The sequence below is a fragment of the Crocodylus siamensis genome, unplaced genomic scaffold (assembly GCF_052110815.1).
Source record: "Crocodylus siamensis isolate JL-2025a unplaced genomic scaffold, ASM5211081v1 HiC_scaffold_130, whole genome shotgun sequence".
Taxonomy (NCBI): domain Eukaryota; kingdom Metazoa; phylum Chordata; order Crocodylia; family Crocodylidae; genus Crocodylus; species Crocodylus siamensis.
Genome location: NW_028324540.1, coordinates 20,026 through 32,142, shown reverse-complemented (window position 1 = coordinate 32,142; position 12,117 = coordinate 20,026). Strand labels below are relative to the sequence as shown.

At 57.6% G+C, this 12,117-nt stretch overlaps 1 protein-coding gene across 1 annotated transcript in view; it reads right to left on the bottom strand.

Moving 5' to 3' along the window:
* The window catches only part of P4HA3 (prolyl 4-hydroxylase subunit alpha 3), a 35,254-nt gene that overhangs the window by 17,987 nt on the left and 5,150 nt on the right, over positions 1 to 12,117 (bottom strand). Inside the window, exons 3-9 of the mRNA XM_090030302.1 lie at positions 10,041 to 10,186; positions 9,336 to 9,665; positions 8,335 to 8,386; positions 4,893 to 5,056; positions 4,065 to 4,241; positions 2,598 to 2,662; positions 1,418 to 1,577 (exon numbers count right to left, since the gene is read on the bottom strand). Of these exons, the coding sequence (XP_089886428.1) occupies positions 1,418 to 1,577; positions 2,598 to 2,662; positions 4,065 to 4,241; positions 4,893 to 5,056; positions 8,335 to 8,386; positions 9,336 to 9,665; positions 10,041 to 10,186 (1,094 nt within the window). The remainder of the gene's footprint in view (positions 1 to 1,417; positions 1,578 to 2,597; positions 2,663 to 4,064; positions 4,242 to 4,892; positions 5,057 to 8,334; positions 8,387 to 9,335; positions 9,666 to 10,040; positions 10,187 to 12,117) is intronic.

Sequence of the window (12,117 nt, the reverse complement as noted above, 5' to 3'; positions counted from 1 at the left end):
TGTAAGGGCAGCTTATATATACAAGAATATAGTAACCCTGCCTTGGTCTAGCAGGTTCCCATCCCAGCTCCGGCTGCAATTGGGTTTTGAGCATTTTTTTGGTGGAAATCTTTCCAGTGCTCTTTGCATTGAAATGTCATGTTCAAAATCCATCGGTTGGGCAAGCACCAACCAACAAGCATTTTTGGGTAAAACGGTTCAATTCTGGAAAAAACACTCTTGATTTTTCATATATACCAACTTCAAAGCCACATGTTTTTCCCCCAAATAAATTTCTGTTTCCAGAAGTGTCAGTCTTTCAATGCAAATCCCTGTGACTATGCAAAATCTGAGGGATGCCAAGTGCAAGGAAGGCTAGTTAGTTAGGTTAGTTAAATTGACATCACATGTATGTCTAAGGTTTTTTATTCTAGTTAAAAGCAGAGGGGTTACAGATGCATTGCTTACTTTCTCCTTTAACTGGTCTAATGGAATTAGGAGAATCATCATTTGTGGAGGACGGTGGGATTTGAAGGGGGAAGGAAGAGGTGAGGCGTGCAGGACAAGGGCTTTCCAGGTGTGGGGGATAGCAGGATGCTTGTGAGTGGTAGGAACACGAGGTTTTGGGAGAAGGCAAAGCAGCCAGGATAAGGAGGCAGTATGTTTCGCTCACAGCTTGGGGAAGGGAAGTTCTCCTGACACAACTGAAAATGCACCTCTCTCAAATCTCAAGAGCCCCAAAAGTCATCAGAGCCAGGTCCAAAGTGATGCTAGGTGGGACACCTAAGGGCTCCAGGATATAAAGGCACCTTGCAGAGCTGGGACCTATAACTGCAAGGACAGACAGCGCATTATTGCACCAGGATGCTCAGCTGTGGATCCCTAAAATAGCCTTGCAGACCTACCTGGTGTGTGTATCTGGTTATGCAGTGACCCGGCTGTTTCCAGCGCACATCATCAGGGGGTGTTTGGAAAGTCTTTGTTCACCCCCAAAATGCTTTCAATTAAACAAACTCACCTGGATCTCCCTATGCCAGAGAAAAGCCTCTAGGTCTCCAGTGCTGGGGCTGGCAGGGTCATTCACAAGCTTAATGGGTTCATAGGTGGAAGTCCTGCCTCAAGCCACCCAGACTGAGCTTGGGCTGGCGCGGAGGGACCACAGCTCGTCTTGTCCTTTGTCACACAGAGACGTGACGGACCCTGGACTCCCAGTAAAGCACTTTTCAAACCAAGTGGGAGGGAAATGGCACCTGCATCCTGTGGCATAAGCAGTAAACACCCCCAGACCCGTGCTGGCTCCTAGGACCTTGTGACCCGGTGCTGGAGGCCTAATCCGATGCCAACCAAAGCCAATGGAAAGGCTCCTGCTGAGGTCCTGAGACCCTGCAAGAGGCCCACTCGGAGGCTGTGCTCCATGGCTGGCAGTGCTGTTACTTACAGTGGCGTGGTCGAAGTGTGGCTCATATTGTCCACCGATCCCGTAGTTCACCACCTGGAGGTACTCGGCATATGGGGGCCGAATGTCCAAGCCGGTCACAGCCGCGATCCTCCGGTCCAAGGACACGATCACTGGGTCAACAGTCCCCTTCAGCCAGGCGCTGCAAGGCACAGAGACCCCCTGGTATCTGGTATCAAGCATCTGAGTCCCGTGGAGCAAAGATCTGCCCACGTGTTTGGAAAGCATGGGGGGTCTGGGCTATTACCCTCAATAGTGCATGGTTAGGTAAACTGAGGCACATATCTTTAAGTCCCGCTTGCTCTGGGGCGGGGAATGGAAATCCCTCCTTCAAGGGGGTGTCTGGGGATGAGGTGCTGAGACACAGCCTGGAAACATTTGCTGAGCCTGCAAACATAATACTCCACATCCAGAAGCTGGCTGTAACCCTTTCCTGCCCTGCGGAGAGCCTTCAGGGGACCGAACTAAATGACTGTGCAGTAACAACCGTGCAGTCAGTGTCTCGTGTCGCCGCAGCTACCAATGCCGAAGTCAAGCAGAAGCAAGACCTGGACTGAGGGCCGGGCCGCACGGCATCTTTAGATCAGCACAGTTGGACTCTACACAGGTGCGAATAAGAGGTGGACACACGACACACAGCCTTATACCAGCGTAACATGCACGGACCTAGTGTAGAATTGCCCTGGGAAAAAATCAGGGGTCAAAGCACCCCGGGGTATGTTCCATTGCTGTGTGGGCTGTGTGTCTGCAGCTGCCCCAGGATAGCCAGTTGCTACCCTGGGACAAGCTGGAATTGCAGCTACCCTGGAATAAGCTGCTTGCCTCTTTAGCGGATGAAGTTGGTATCAATCGTCCTACTGTGACTGTGTCATATGTGCAGGCCCTGAAGCAAACGGAGTTACACAAACGAGATCTAAACCGGGCTTCCTTGGGTAGGACCTGAAACCCTGGTCTACAGTACACCACGGAGACCATGATCCTGCCCTTCAGGGGTGCTCCTCTGGTCTGTGTTTGCACAGCACCTTGCACCAGCGGAGCTTGGACTCCAGGGCTTCGTGACCACACCAGTCACAGGCAGCAGTGCAATTGCTCCACTTTGGAAACCCTGGCAAGTCAGGGCAGCGAGGCTTGCAATTCCTGAATGCCAGACAGGGCCGATTACCTCTTACTGATCCGGTATTCGGCTTTCTGCTGCTTCTCTCCCGAGGCGACCACTGACCTCTGCAGCTGACGGGCAGACGACGAGAGAGCGCGTAAGAGGCCCGGGACCTGCATGTGGGCGCTGCAGCGGGGGGATGTCCCAGTGCAGCAGCGTGCCTGGACGGACATGTGGATCCAGGCTCTGCAGAGCCAGGCCCAAGCGGTGCCAGGGGCCCAGGAGATGGCTGCTGCTGCAACCCTCCCTCCGTGGCAGCTCTCGCCGGGTCTGGACTTGGTGGGAGGAGGGGCTGGACCGGAGCTGCAATGTGAATCATCCTCCCTGGATAAGGGCCAGCCCGTCCAGCACCGTCCTCATGACTCAGCCGCGCGGAGCTGGTTCCCGCAGACCAGACGCGGAGCGAGGGGGAAGCCGGCCCCAGCGTCGTGAGCGATCACCACAGGCTGAGCCACCGAACCCCGGCTTGGATGGCCTCTCTGCTCAGGGCTGCATTCATACCGTGCACGCGGGGTAGTCTGCCTCACGGCTGCGGCAACGGGTCATCTTCCCCGGCGCGGGCATAGGACGTAGGTGCGATGCTGCAGCGCGCGCGGCTGGAGTGTGGGGTCAGGCAGACCCGCTCCTCTCTCTCCCTGCCCTGCAAGCCCAGAGGAGAGCGGGTTCACGCTCTGGTCTCAGGCAGGGGCGTAATGGGAGGCTAACGCCTGGCGCCTGCTGTAAGATACCCTCAAAAATAGGATCCTTAGTGGTTTTGCCATCGCTGCGAGCGCTCGGGCGCAACACGCACCCGCCACGTGGGGCTCGCTCAGCAGTGGCCCAGCTCTGTGCCACCCGTTAAGCCCTGCCCCCTCCCACCAGTGCTGCGCTGATCCTTGCCCCCCAGCCGCATACCCGAGTTGGCCCCTGGGGCACCAGAATGAGCTCCGGGTGCGAGAGGCGACGTCATGGCCAAAAGCCAGGCTAACCCTTCCCTGGCCCTGCCGTCACGCAGGAGCGGCGAGGATCTGGAGCCCTGGACTTGGTGGTGGCTGCAGGGCCGGGGAAAGGTTAATTTGGCTCTTGGCAGCAACCCCTGAGGCCTCACCCCTTCATTTCAGTGCCCCGATTTTCGGAGCCCCCGGAGCTCCTGCCACACGTAGATCCCTTGTGCCACGTGGGGCATGGGGTATAGCCACTCCTGGGCTAGACAAGTTGCTGTGGTTTGGAAAATAGCGGCCACGTGCGGCTCAGACCCTCTTGCTGGGTGCTGGGGTCAAGGGCTGGAGTCTGAAAGCCTGGACGGAGACCTCAGGTTGCTTGCAGATTTCTTTGGCCCTTAGTTTCTGGCCGGGGCCTGTCTGTGGCCACAAATATTCCTACCAGACAGCTCCCCAGGCTGGTCAGCCACTGACAGGTCGCTCCAGCCCTTTCCTCCAGGACCGTACGAATGCGTGCACTGGAGCCCGTAGGTTTCTTGTCGGATGAGCTCACCCAAGGAGCAGCCAGGTCCTTGATCTTCTCCGCCTCGTCGTCACTGATGAAGCCGTGATACAGGGCGACATAAGGCAGCAGCTGGACAATCTCCCTCTTTGCCGGCTGGAAGATCAGGTATGGGTTGTCATTCGTCTCGTAAGAGCAATAGAGGCTCGGGTTTCGATGCTGGGATGGCTGAAAGGAAAGCAGGCAAGGGGGTGCATGAGGAGACCCCGGCATGCAAGGCTCTGAGCCTTACCTTATGCATGAGAAAGGGTCCAGACCAGAAGCCAGACATTGTCCGAGTCCCAAAACCAACGGTGCTTTGTTTGCATGGATGTCTCGGGAGCGGGGAGCTTCTCCAACAGTGCTGGAGGAGCAAGAGGCAACACCCCAGGGGACTAGGCACGGGCCATAGATCCACTCCCCCCTAGGGCACTGGCTTGAACCTGACCAAGGCTTACAATGACCTCCAGTTGCTACCACAGAATGGCTACTGGTTGACCTGAGCCTCCATCCATCTGAAACCCATCACTGGCGAGAGACCTAGGAGCCTCCAGCATGAAGCAGATGACAGGCTACAGCTGAACCCAGACAGCGGGCTCCATAACTGGGCCCCAGTCCTCTACAGAGAAGGAGCAGATGATGACAGCCAACGGAGGTTACTTAAACACAGGTCTGTCCACATGACAAAACCCACGGCCACAGGCAGCCCACCCTAAGCAGATGGGCTATGGAGGGTCAATCTAACCATTCAGTCCTAGCCCATGGCTACCCCTTGGCCTCTTGAATCCTTGACTGCTCCCCATCTCTAACTGCCCCCACCTGAAGGCCGGAGCTCCCTACCTGCGCCCCCAGGGTCTGGCACAGCTCTTCGTAGGTGTCTCTGGTCTGTAGGTGGGTCACGTTGGGCCTTTGCAAGACCACCTGTGCCTCGGCCCCGCTGGGATTCTCCACCAGGAGCTTCTCGTACTTCAGGACGTTTCTTGCAACCCGCTTGTTGCTGGGATCTGTTGGGAACAGCCCGGGCACGTTACCCCCTTCCCTTGCGGGTGGGACTTTCTGCCCTGCTCTGACCGGCAGGCTTTACCAGAACAGGACTCCTTCACTGTGTTGGTCTCTCAGCTTTCTTAGAGAGTGCCCTGTGTGGCAGGAAGCCACCTTTGTTCCTCCCCAAAATCTCTTCTCGGTGACAATGTGATTAGGATGGGCCCAGCAGAGGAGACGCACCCTTACCCTATCTCTTTAGGTAAGCTGGCATCACCTACCTGGGTGAGGGGCATCTACCTGGTGGGCTGGAGTCTGCCCAGCAACTAGTGCTGTATTTCAAATTGGTTGGCCGACAGGCAACAGGAGCTGGCCTCCATTGGACCAGGTGAATGAGGTCACAGGGGCTATAGAAGTTAAGACTGCCCAGGAGGAGGGGGCAGCAGCCATGCGGGGGACTCAGCCTGAGAGAGGAGCTTTACCATCAGAAACTGGCTCTCTCCCCCATAGCTCATGAGCGAGGAACGGCCTGCTCCAGAGGGGATCTCCAGCAGCCTCGGGATGATGCTTGTGAGTAAGCTACTCGAGATCTGGGTGGATATCTAGCTGGCAGTAACTCAGATGCGTGATCAAAAGGCTACCTCAGCCACACTGTTTTGCTCGATGGGATTTCTATGATATTGCTCAATCCTGTACCCTATTTTCACCCTACCCCTGTAATCAATAAAGTTCTCCTTTGAGACCGGTGTGGGCGAGTTATTGAGGGGTGGGTCTAAATTATGCCTAAGGTCTGCGGACTAAGGGAGACTTTCCTTTTTGGCCCCCGCCTTGGGGAAGTGCCCCAAGTGCCTGTACTGGGTGGAGTACCTGTAGGACTATTAGGCCTGTGTTTCCCCGAGGACACAGGGCCGAGAGAGTCCCTTCTCGGGGTGGTGGCAGCTACATTACCCCCAGGCTAGCGATTGTGCTCCAGGAAGGGGGTCAGCTGGACGCGAGGCGCCCCCAGGGAGGCACTGGAAGCCGGGAAGGTGGTTGGGCGCAGGGAGCTGGGCGGCTCAACGCAGGAGCATCCCCCACTGGCCCGCCACACCCTGCACCTCAGGGCCTGGGAATAACTTCCCGTGGGACACAGCAGAGTCTCCATAATGCCTGAAGACCGTCTCTAAAAGCTGTAGTAGGGTTGGCATGATAGAGCCAGGATGGCCCAGGAAATATACCTGGAAGAGGCCTGAGGAAGAGGCAGCCTATGCCTGAAAGCTTGTCTACCGCCTCCCCCAATCCTACAGTTTGGGGTTTTTTTCATAATACATTTCATGTTCCAGGTCAAATTAACCAAATCATTTCCAAGTCAGATCGACTGAGCAGAGCTCAATTGTTCCAAAAACCGTATCGACTGAGCAGGCAGAAACTCAATCGTTGCAAGCACTGTGTAGGGTGCTACAACTGGTGAGCATCCTCCATCCCAGAGCTATCACCCTGGGACTTCAGATGCTGCCAAATCCATTAGCAGGCATCCTATTTACAGGCCCAAACCTGGAGGTCTTGGGGTTCAGATGCCCCCAGATAGTACAGGCAAGTATCCGCCATCCCAGACTCTTTAGTCTGGGACTTCAGCTACTCCCTACACTTGATCTTAGCCTGTCTTCTTTTTTAATGGAAAATGTTTTGAGGTCCAAGTCGAATCAGCCAAATCACTTCCAAATCCATGAGTCATTCAAGAACCAAATATGGCCCTACTCCTGGCAAACATCGTCCACCCCCGCCTGAGGCTTCAAATGCTTCCAAATCCTTTAGCAGGCAGCCTACGTGCGGGTTCAAGCCTGGAGGGTTGGGGTTCGGATGCCCCTGAGTTTTGCTTGCCCTCAGCTGTAGGGCTGCAAGAGCAAGCGAGAGAGGAGTCTCTCATTTCCTTGATCTTAGCCCACTTTCTTGTGTGCAAATTTTATTTATATATGTGTGTGTGTGTGTGTACACACACACACACACACACACACACACATATATAAAACTCCAAAGATCATACAAAACACGCTTTCTAAAAGTTGTGCATTAGCCCAAATGGGAGCTCTGGCCTTGACACCGGTCTGCCAGGGGGAGGCTTCACAGTGTGCGGTAGGCTGGAGGTCGGACTCAGCAATCACAGGTGGTCCTTCAAGTCCATCATCACGAAGGAACTGCCCAGTTGTCACCATCCCCATGCTAACTGGTGACAACAGGAGACAACTCAGGTTCTCCTGCCCCAGAGATGCTGCTTCGTGCCACCTGAGCTGAAGAGCAACCTCCACCACCACCTTGCAGTGCAGCTTTGGCACGCTGGCCTGGGTTTTCTTCCAGCCAGCAGCAATCAGGGGTGCTCAAGCACATTAGCCGGGGCATCAAAGGGTGTCATAGATGCTGGCACACAATTTCCAGGTGCTTGGAAATGCATTTGGGTACCAACTAGAACCAGACCTGTGAACGGTTGGGGCTGAGTCCCCAGCCCTGCTTATGACTTCCCCATGCCCTGACAATGAATGCTGCCTGCATCGGGCAGCTCGGAGGTCCCCGGCAACTGCAAACATGCGGGCAGGAGATGCTCTCCTGCCAGCTAGAAGTGCTTTCAGCCTGTATTGCTCTAACTTATAGCGGGGACTGGTTCACCTCTGGCTGCCCTTAGGCTTAGGGGACAGGTAGACCCACCGTTGCCTCCCCACACTCCTTATGCTGAGCTTGGGTATGAGGCAGCTGGGGATCCAGGGGCAACCTGGAGGTTGCTGATTAAGAAAGAATCACTCTCCTGGACCCGTCCTCTCCACCCCCTCGCCCCCTGCACTTGCTCGTCAAACTGATTTCATCTGTGCAAGACCAGGAAGAACTCCATGGGCCATTGGTTACTCATGGCCCGGAGCAGAAGCAGCCTGGGCTGAGATGAACGGGCGCTTTTCATGCAGAGGGACGGCAGAAGCCGCTGACTTCAACAGTGAATCAATAAACAGAATATGAATCCCCAGGGTGCAACAGCTGCAGGACCAGGTGAAGGGCCCCTTCCAGCCCTAATGCCTATGAAACCTGTGAGAATGATTGTTAGAAAGGGAAGGTGGTGATCAGCTGCTCTCGGTGCCCCGCGGGACAGGGCAAGGAGTCATGGCCAGAAGGGAGATGGAGGCTGGACACTGGGAAGTGATAACGCCTCAAAGGGGGATTTCATGCTGGACCGAGTTGCCGAGGGCGCTCCCGCTCTGGCAGCTGTTTTGTGGCGATGAGGCAGGCGCTTGTGTGGGATGGATCAGGCAGGGCTGATCCCGCCGTGCCGGACACGTACCGTAGTGCAGGAATTCTCTGGAGAGGCTCAAGGCGGAAGAGACTTTTCCTGCCTAGGAGAGAGAGAGACGGTGAGAGTCCCTGCCGGGGGACTGGGCTGTGCTGGAGACAGGACCTGTGCTTTCCCTGTTTCCACCAGGAGTAAGCAAAATACCCCTTATGTAGCCAGCCAGCCCCCGCGGCAGCAGAGCCAGGGAAGCTGCAGGGATCCCCCGCGGCCCCCAGCGACTCTCCCGGGCCCCGCTTGCTCGGACCAGGGGCATTCAGAGTCAGGTCCAAACCTGGTTCCGGCTCCTTCTGAGTCTTCGGAGCCGTGACCCTAACCCAAAGCCCCATGGGCCAAGGGGAATGGGCTGACACCTCCCCCTGCGTGTGGGCCCGCACATAAGAGTGTGGGGCAGGAGGTGCTGGTGGGGAGAATCAACCCTGCTTCCACACCTGCCTTTGCTGGGGGTTTCCATCAGCTTTAATTTAGGGCTGGGCTCTAGAGAAACCCAGCCAGAGACATAAGGGGCTTCTAGTCGCCCCCAAAGCTGGCTCAGCTGGCCACAAAATCCCCCCCCGATGGGGGTATGACTCCACGTGGGGTCACAGGCCTCAGGGAAATGCTACTGGAAGGGTCGAAATGGGGTGGTGTGCCCAGAAAGACTGGGTAAGGGTCCCTCGACTACCACCTCTCGTGCGGGGAAAGGGAATTAGCTGGCCTGGGCACCGGGGAGCGCGTGGGGGGCTTCACAGCTCTGCCCGGCTTGTACTGTGCATTTCCCAGCCGCCGGCCAAGCGCCAGACCGAGATGTTCGGCCCCAAGGCTCGGCGTTCACGTGACTCCGCATGGACGAGGGCAGCAGGCTCTGCGTGGGGAACTGCACCTTGCAGCGGCTGGGGCGGGGGCCTTGCTAATCAGCGAAGTCTCCGAGGGACCCTGGGCAGGGGGGCAGCTGGGTCCAGGCTTCCAGCTCGGCCCGACCCGAGGAGCTGGGGCAGGTGGCACTTGGGGCTTACCATGAAATAGGAAAAAGCCAGGTGGTCCAGGGCATCCTCGAGGCTCCCTTCGTCCTCCGTGTGCCAGCTGCCGTAGGAGACGCGGAAGAGGCTGACGGCTTCCTCCAGCCACGCGATCGAGTGGTAGTAATCGCCCATGTCGTAGGCAACCTGCGGGCGCCGAAGGAGGCGTCGTGTGTGCCCCGAGCTGCTGAGCGATGGGGCTGGGGCAGCATCCAGGCCCGTGTCGGCACCAGAAGAGCACCGCTTTGTGAGGGCCGGGGCCACGTTCACCGCGCGTCTGACTCCACCCTCTCTCTCTCGCGTGCGTGCCGGGAGCCGCAACGGCGGTCAGCACCCCCTTGGACGCGGCCTCCCAGGACACGCAGCAAGGGCTGGTGCCTGCCCGGGGAGCTCGTGATGTAGCAGGCGAGTCCCTCCCGAGAGGCCATGTGGCCCAGCGGGTACAGCACCAGACGGAGGAGATTCGGGGTCTATTCTCAGCTCCGCGCTAAGCTGCCGGGGGACTGTGGGCAGTCACTTCCCCTCCCCGTGCCTCAGTTTTCTCCATCTGTAAAATGGGGGGGACACATACCCGTCACCTGTGCTGGGGAGTGCTGTAGCAGAACTAGGCACTGGATCGCCATGGGATTGCCATAGCTTATGGAGGGGGGAAGAGGGAGGTTAAAGGGTGGCTCGGCAGTGGGCTTAGCATGGCAGCGTTACAGCATTTACGCTGAAGTTGTCGGCCAGAGGGCGCAGTGCTGCCCGGAGAAGGGGCCCGAGCCCAGGCCTCCCTTGCGCCAGCTCTGCACCCTCGACCCTGGCTACGTGCACAGGCTCCCTCCGGATCTTCACTCCTTCCTGCCCAGCTTCAGCGGGAGGCAGGGAGGGCACCCTTGGCCCAGCCTGGCTTACACCTGGGCTCTCAGAGCACCTCCAGGGAGGTGGGAGAGATGGCTCTGGATCCCTGCTGGCTAACACAGGCCTCCAGCCCGGGCCTCTCACACAGCGAGCGGGCTGGTCTCACCTTTTCTGGCCGTGTTTCTGAATTAAAATGGACACGGCTGCTTTTCTTGGTGGGGAGGGGTGGCAGTCTGCATGGGTTCGGTGCGCTCGGAGCGACGGGACTGGGGCCAGCAGGTGATGCATGAGGAGGAAGATCCCAGCAGACCTGAACACGAGCGAGGTTCTGCACGGATGGAGGCGGTTCGGGGCACGTGCAGCAGCGGGGCTTCGGGCCCCTGGGGGACACTTAGGCGCTTTCAGAGCTAGGCTTGAGGACTGCACCCTTGAGCATGCATCCTTTTGTGGACCTAGGAGTAAGCAAGGCTGCCCCCATTCTACATCAGACTGCCCCCATTCTACAGAAGGGGAAACTGAGGCACCCAGCGGGATGTCTCTCGCTCAAGTTCACAGAGCAGGGCTGGGAACGGTGCCTTGGTTCCATGCAACCACGTGGGAAATTCAGGATGCCGGGTGCCTCCGAAGAGCCTCTCAGCTGGGTTGAGAGCTCCCAGCTCCACTGCAGACACCCTAAGATAGGGCAGGGAGCCCTGAGGTGTGGGACTTGGGACTGGCCTCTCCTCCTTGGTTTCTCCTCTCAGTGGGAAGGCCCACAAACGTGGCATGCGCTGACTACGCCCCGGGCCCTGTCGTCAAACCGCAGGCGAAGCAGGAACGCTGCAGGGTCCCAACACCACCTCCATCCTGGCCCATACAGAAGCAATGGGGGCGTAACCCTATGGGGGCAGCATTAAGATTTGGGTGCCAGCCCCATGTGAGTGGCTCATCTCAGGCTGCCTTCTGCCACCAATGCACCCTCCAGGACCAACCTCACCGTCGCTGTGCCGTGCCCTGCAGAGGGTTGGGCGCAGGGACGGGAGAAGGCCTCCACGGTGAGGCTCCTGGATCAGGTGGCTGCTCTGTAGAGGGTAGAGCGCTGCAGCTATAAAGCCCTTTGCAGTTGTGTGGCTGTAGCAGCATCCATGGTAGAGGCTGGGGAAAGTATTTCAGCTCCCCACTGCAAACAGCTCAGTCACTGAGGTTTGCGCTGAGCAGGAGACTGGGACATAGGAGACCGGGCTGGGATGTAGGAGACCTGGACTGAAACAGGCAGGCAAGAGGCACCGAGCTGATGGCGTGGACCACCTACAAATCATGTTACTGGCCCTGAATTGTGAGAGTCCCCAGGGACATTCAGATCCAGACTCTTCCCTCACCCTACTATGAAAGTCCCTGAATTGTGAGAGTCCCCAGAGGCTCGCACTGGCCTGAGCTGGCGCGGGAGCCAGGATCCTCCCAGGGGAAAGGGGTCGAACGATATGTCAGTGCCAGAAAGAGAGGCAGGGCTTTCCCCTTGTTTGCCCACCTGTAAGACCACTCTGCCCCCCAGGTACATGGGCAGGCGTCCCCTGCTCTCACTCCTCTCCGCCCCCACAGTCTCTCCCTCCGCTGACTTCCCTTTTCTTCTCATGTTTGTCCTCTCTTTGCTAGGTGCTTGCCCTCAACTTCAGGAGTATTTTGAGGGCGTAAGCATGACTGCCCCCATTCTGCAGAAGGGGAAACTGAGGCACCCGAGGGGCTGTCTCTCGCTCAGGTTCACAGAGCAGGGCTGGGAGCAGAGCCGGGGTCCCCTGCAGCCACATGGGAAATTCAGGATCCTGAGGGGTCATGGGCAGTGAGGGTGGGCAGGGAGCTCAGGAGGTCACATGTAGTCCAACGCTCTGCCCCGAGCAGGACCAGCCCCAATTACATCCTCCCCTCAGCCTGCAGCCTCCCCTCTCCCTCCCCTCCTGTTCAG